Source organism: Apteryx rowi, unplaced genomic scaffold, assembly GCF_003343035.1.
Source record: "Apteryx rowi isolate R43461 unplaced genomic scaffold, aptRow1 scaffold_637, whole genome shotgun sequence".
Classification (NCBI taxonomy): Eukaryota; Metazoa; Chordata; class Aves; order Apterygiformes; family Apterygidae; genus Apteryx; species Apteryx rowi.
In genome coordinates this window covers 220,948-226,947 of record NW_020450913.1, presented here as the reverse complement: position 1 = coordinate 226,947, position 6,000 = coordinate 220,948, and the positions used below count along the sequence as shown (strand labels likewise).

At 36.8% G+C, this 6,000-nt stretch overlaps 1 protein-coding gene across 1 annotated transcript in view; it reads right to left on the bottom strand.

Moving 5' to 3' along the window:
* Positions 1-366: 366 nt before the first annotated feature.
* NR4A3 (nuclear receptor subfamily 4 group A member 3) overlaps positions 367-6,000 on the bottom strand; it is a 28,998-nt gene continuing 23,364 nt past the window's right edge. The window contains exon 8 of the mRNA XM_026084365.1: positions 367-2,539. Within this exon, the coding sequence (XP_025940150.1) occupies positions 2,277-2,539 (263 nt within the window). The 3' untranslated portion in view covers positions 367-2,276. The remainder of the gene's footprint in view (positions 2,540-6,000) is intronic.

Sequence of the window (6,000 nt, the reverse complement as noted above, 5' to 3'; positions counted from 1 at the left end):
GGGCTCTGGACCTGCTACCTCCCACTCACATTCCACTTAATGAATAAGCCTTGCTAAAGCAACTTTACTATACTATGCTGATTTGTGGGAAAGTTCTTTTTGAGGGCCCCCTCCCAGGAAGTGATTGCAAGCCCTCATCTGGTGCTCAGAACCTTGCAGGACTTGTCCCTAGAGAAAAGTGATTTCTCAAGGGGCCTCATGTTTTACAAAAGGAGACAAAAGTAACCATAATTTTGGATTTTGTGTCTGTGTTTTTGTATGCACACCTATGTGTGAGTGCATGTGTGTGCACGTGTGTGTGTGTATATATATGTGTGTGTGTGTGTGCATATATATATATATATTTAGTATATACAAAAGCTGAAATTCAGTCAAAATATATTTGTCTTGCTGGTCAGGCTTGTTACAGCAACCTACAAGAAACATTAGCTTCTCTGATATTTAATTATGCTATTATGTTTGCACATAAGCTTAAAAGTCAATACAAAAAGCAATACTTTTTCAAATATTATCTGCAGGTAAACCAGAAATATTAACTATAGTGACTAGAAGTCTGTTTCCCTATTGATACTACTATAAATCTTGATATAAGAATAGTTTTTTCATAAAAGCACATCCAAACATAGTAAGTGATAAAATATCAGATTACTATTTGAAAACCGTACAGTGACTCAATATCTGGGTTATCCTTTGCAGCAATTAGGCAATTCATTTGGCATCTGTTTGATTGTATAATTTAATTTCCATATAAACAGCATAGTTTAAAAAAAGACAAAAGCTAGAATGTTTAAAGCTAACAAAAGATACAGTGACATCAGGTTGACATTCAGAAATTTCCTTAGCAAAATGACCAACAAAATTTTGACTTAATACAGTGCATATAAAGTTTTTTAGAACTAACATTTTTAAATATTATTTGAATTTAGCAAAACAGGAGCAAGATTTTAATATCAAAGTGCTAAACAGTACTGCCTTAGAAGTCACTGCAAATAAACTGTAAAATAACTCTGCTTGCGATTTGACAGATATTTTATATACAAATGGTTAATAAAAAGACACACACACACACACGCACACACACACACATATAGTATATACATATATAAATATACACATTATATATATGTATATAATTCTTCAACTGGTTTATCTGAGTCAGTGTGAACACCCCATTTAGTTATTTTGTGTAACAGGGCTCCCATGAGCTGGCAGTCATTGCAATAAATACAGGCAAAGCCATTACAATATACCATGCATACAAACATTTATACAAATAAAGACACTATGCAACAAATTATTTCATATTAATATGGCATCAACAGTATAAACATACAAAAAGGAGTACGAACACGGAATGTTTAAACGCAGCCCACTATATCCTTCCTAGCACTTACATTCATATTATTTTACAAGACTTGCTTGTTCTTCGAAACCATCTTGTGTCTGTTTAATAACTTGTTATTTATGTTAAAGTCTAAAACTTAGCTATCCCTGATGCTGACCCTGTATGCTCCAGTCACTCCTTGTCTAAGGAACAACTGAATCACTGTTGTTCCTGTGTCTTCCACATACATTTGTCAGTAAGTCATTCTACATGGAATCAAGTTTGGAAAACTCTGTCATGTAAGTTAGTGCATGTAATTTTCTCACTTGATTTCTTCCATTTATTTTCATATTAAAATAAATTAGTTAATAAACAAGACTTAGTAAGACAGCACTTTAAAAAATTGCACTTGAACATGGGAGCTAACAGCCATTGTCATTTTGCTATATTTGATTTATATGAAATGTTCGGTTGAATGTACTTTGTTATAAAAAGTGAACTTTTGTTTAGATTGTGCCGATGTATGTGCCCTTGATGCAGGAAGTATGCTAAAGGTATTGTCACAAAACACATACTACCCTGGCAAACAACTATTTGCTGTTCTTGTTTTCAAACACACAGCTTCTACAATTTTATTCCTCATAAACAATGAGGTGTTAAACAACAGATTTAAAACAGTCATGTTAACCTTTTACTGCTGCTGGGATAGCATTGTCCAAAAGTGCCATATTAGCAATTTAAAAAACCCCAAATCACACAAAAGAAAACAAAGAACACAACCCCAAAACAGTAAGCCAGTAAGTTTTAGGCCTCAGGTTGTAAGGACAAAGCGCCAGAAAAGACCTCATTTTAGAGCTGGAGCTGCTTGTTAAATGAGGGCAGAAACATTAGCTGTAAGTCACAATCCATTTGCCTGCTCTGGAGGGCATTTGCCTTTCATGAGGGTGACGACTCAGAAGGGTAAGGTGTCCAGAAACAGCCTGTCAATAATGGAAGGGGCAGGCACCAAATCTTCCAGTTTCAGGTAAAAAATGCGCTGCAGTCCCAGTGTGCAGAGAGAACGTAAGTCAGCGAGAACACCCAGTACCTTAGGCTCCGCAGACTCGAGGGGTTGTCCTTTATTTTGGCAACTGAAAGTTAAGTGATCTTTCAAACTGCTAGTGATCTTGTTGCATAGCTCTTCCACTTTCTTTGGTTCTTTTAATCCATGTCGTTCTGCAAAGTGAGGGCACAAGAGAAAACACGTCATCCTTCCTCCAAATTCAGAGGTGTCATTTTCTTCAGTGAGCAAACTGTAACCAAATATGTACTTTGGTACACAAAGCAAAAATGCTTTAAATGTATATGATGTCTTAGAACAGCAGTTAAATACAGTGTCAGTTAACCTTTGTGTCATACAAAATAAGATACGATAAGTGCCCTTTTCTTTTTAGCTGCTAAAATAAGTAATAGAGATGCTCAGTTGTGTTTGAAATACTAGTACGATGAGTCCAGACTGCATTTCTAGCATAATTTTCATGATATGAAACAGAATTTAATTGGGCAATTTTCTAGCAAAACTATCGCAGGAGGTGTTTTGGAGATTTCCATGCTTCCCCACCAGTTGTGAATGCTCAATAACTATGGCAACCATTATTTATTCAGTGAATTCAAGTGGCGATCGATACCCTTAGCCAGCTCCATCAACACTAGGCCTGGAATTCCACTAGGAATTTGCAGACACTCTCATAAGAAACTAAAGGCACCTTACTAGCCTTTGTTATTTTGATCAGCTATTGCTTTTTAGCTTATTCATCTGTAAAAGGTTCAAGATAAAAGAAATCTGGAAGTTAACTATTTTGCTTTGAGGGAGCAATGTGTAAAGTGTAAAGGCTGCTGAGTTATCTATCACAAAAAAAATCAACATTCCTAAAAGGAAGAAGAGCTGGGGTTTGTCCCCCCTTGAATAGCCTTTTAAAATGCTGTAACAATGTTAAACACATTCTTTAAGCTTAAATTCTTTAACCTTAAGCAGAATAAATCAGATTTGTGATTCAATAAAAGCAGGCTCATTACTGATACATAGGGAAAGATAATTTTGTGTTGTTTGCTATCAAGATTGAGTGGATAAATTAATGCAACATTTCTGAACAATAATCTCAAATAGTTTTGTGGCATTTTTATTTGTCTTTGACTTTGAAATTCACAGATAAGTAATAACTGGCTTCATAGAAAAGTCATAATCATTTGCACATGAAATAGAATTATACCAGATAGGCAGTCTTAAGAAAATGCAAATCAAATTAATTTTAATCAACTAGACATGGAAAACCAGTGATGGCAGGAGACAAGGAGTGAGTTATTGTGGAAGTTCTTATGCTTGATGCGTCTGAAGTTGCCTGTCTTCTCTAGCCTCCCTCCCCACCACTGGCAGCCACATCTCCCCAAGTCTTGTTCCTCTTTATTTCAGGAGGAGCTGGCAATAGATACTTTCGTTGTCCATCCCCCTAACAAACAATAAAGAGAGAACAGTTTTCTTTGCGTCCAGAAACAGGTATAACGCCTGTGCAATGCATAATGGTGCCTCCGTGGCACAGGCACATGCATAAAAACTTCTTTGTGCCTCCTGTTACCAACTGTTTTGGTTGATATTCTTGATAAACCAATAAACCAGGTGGGAGCCAATGAGGTCAATCAGAAATGTAAAGATCAGATTCGCCACTGATTTTCACTCATCTGACATGTCTGCAACTTTGTTGACTTACACAGAGCTAGCTCCTAAAGAGTACTAGTTTGGGGTCAGATATCTAAATCTGACTGCAGATATGAAAATCTCTGGCCAGAAGCTACTGATTCTACCGCTTAGTATTACCCTGTACTGTCCTATTGCTGCAGAGCAACACACACCCAGGCAGTAACATCTGCTTCAGACATCTTCACCTTGAAGGAATAAAAAAACCTAGGCATTCTAAGTGCCTTGTTTACATTAAAACATGTCAATGAATATTTAAAGCCTTTCCAGTAAATTGTGTATAGTGTAATTATGTAAGCCTTAACTATACAGGTCACTGAAAGTAAATACTTGAGCAGATTCTGCCATTAAAAATCTTGGGGAGATAAATATTTTATACAAATTTGAAAAACTGTAGGGATATTTTACCACTAGCCTTCTGGGTGAGTCTGCAGAACATTAGATTAATCTGGCAGTCTTTAAAGAGTTCCCATCTTTAAATTTGTTTTGAGGTTGTTCCTGGCTGTGTAAGTAAAGATATCTTTATAGATCTAGAGACCTGAAACACTAGAATGGATCCAAAACCTGATTTTAAAATAGAGCAGATTTTTAAACCAATGTCTCAGTAGGTGTGTGTATTACTGCAGAGTATGGAAAATTATCTCTAGCTCTTGAGTGCACAGCAATGTTGTAACTTTTCAAGTCAGAACTAAGCAGTCTTTGTCTTACACTGACAAGTTCAAAAGGTTTCATGAACAAACCGTTTCTTAGGTGGCTAGCCATGAAACATGCTGATATAAAATACAGTATGTGCAAAAATTATAGTATTAGTAGCCTTACTTTAAATAAAAAAATCAAGAAAATTCAGGATTAAGACATACTCCATCCTTAATCTGCTCTCTAGTGCTACAATATTAAAGCACTTTTTTAAAAAATAGTGTTCTCCCCTGCATGAAATGCCATGGGATGGCATTTGCTACTTGCAAATGTCTACGAAGGTAACTCCTCACAGCTGAAACTGCCTCACTGGAAGGAAGGGGGTTTGAGTCTCCCTTATTCCAATCATTAAGGCATCCTTTGAATCCTGTCGACCCAGAGAAGGACAAAGCCCTCTTTGGAAGCCTTTCTGCTAGTAAATGGCACTGTTTGCACTGGCGCCTCCATCATAGTTCTGGAAGTTAGTATCCAACCTGTTTCTGGAGAATGTACTACTATATTAAACAGCTCCTTCATGACATAGACTTGAGGAGTCTTGGATCTAGTTTACATCAAAGATTGTAATTTAATATTTAGGGCTCATATAGCAGGAAACACATTTTCTTGCCTTTTCCACATAACCAGTCTTGCTCTGAAAGACTTAAAGAAAGACGTAGAGTCTATACAGCCACTCACCCTAAAGGGAGCAGAATGAGGCACTTGTGGCAAGTAGGTGCACTGTCTCTGAAGCCAATGGCCTCATAATCATTTGCTGGCTTCCACAGGATGTTCTTATCCACAAAGGAATGATAAGACCAAGATTTATCCCAAGAAGGACAGCTAGTCAAAACCAATATATTTTCTCTAACTGATTGAAGAGGTGTATAAATACTACTGTCTTCAGACTTTCCTACAATGGCAATTGAAGAGGGGCAGGTAAAGTGAATATAAGATTTTTGAGCCTTGTGTTATGGAATAGCATCAATTTTTGCAAGAAAAATGGTGATTTATGGCAAAGATGCTCTCCATAAGCCTGTCAGAATGATTCATCGGAAGCCTTGCCTCTAAAGCTCCGCAAACTTTGCAGCTCATTCGGGCAAACTGAACACTGCAAGTTTTTTTACAACTTTCTCCTTTACTCACACATCATTTCCAGGAATCTCAATGTGAATCTGTGCTATAATTATGCTGATCAGCAAAAACTTGATAGGAAGAGCAGAAAAACCAGTCACCAGCTGAGCTAGTCCTTCTTTCCCTAGTCTCYGACATG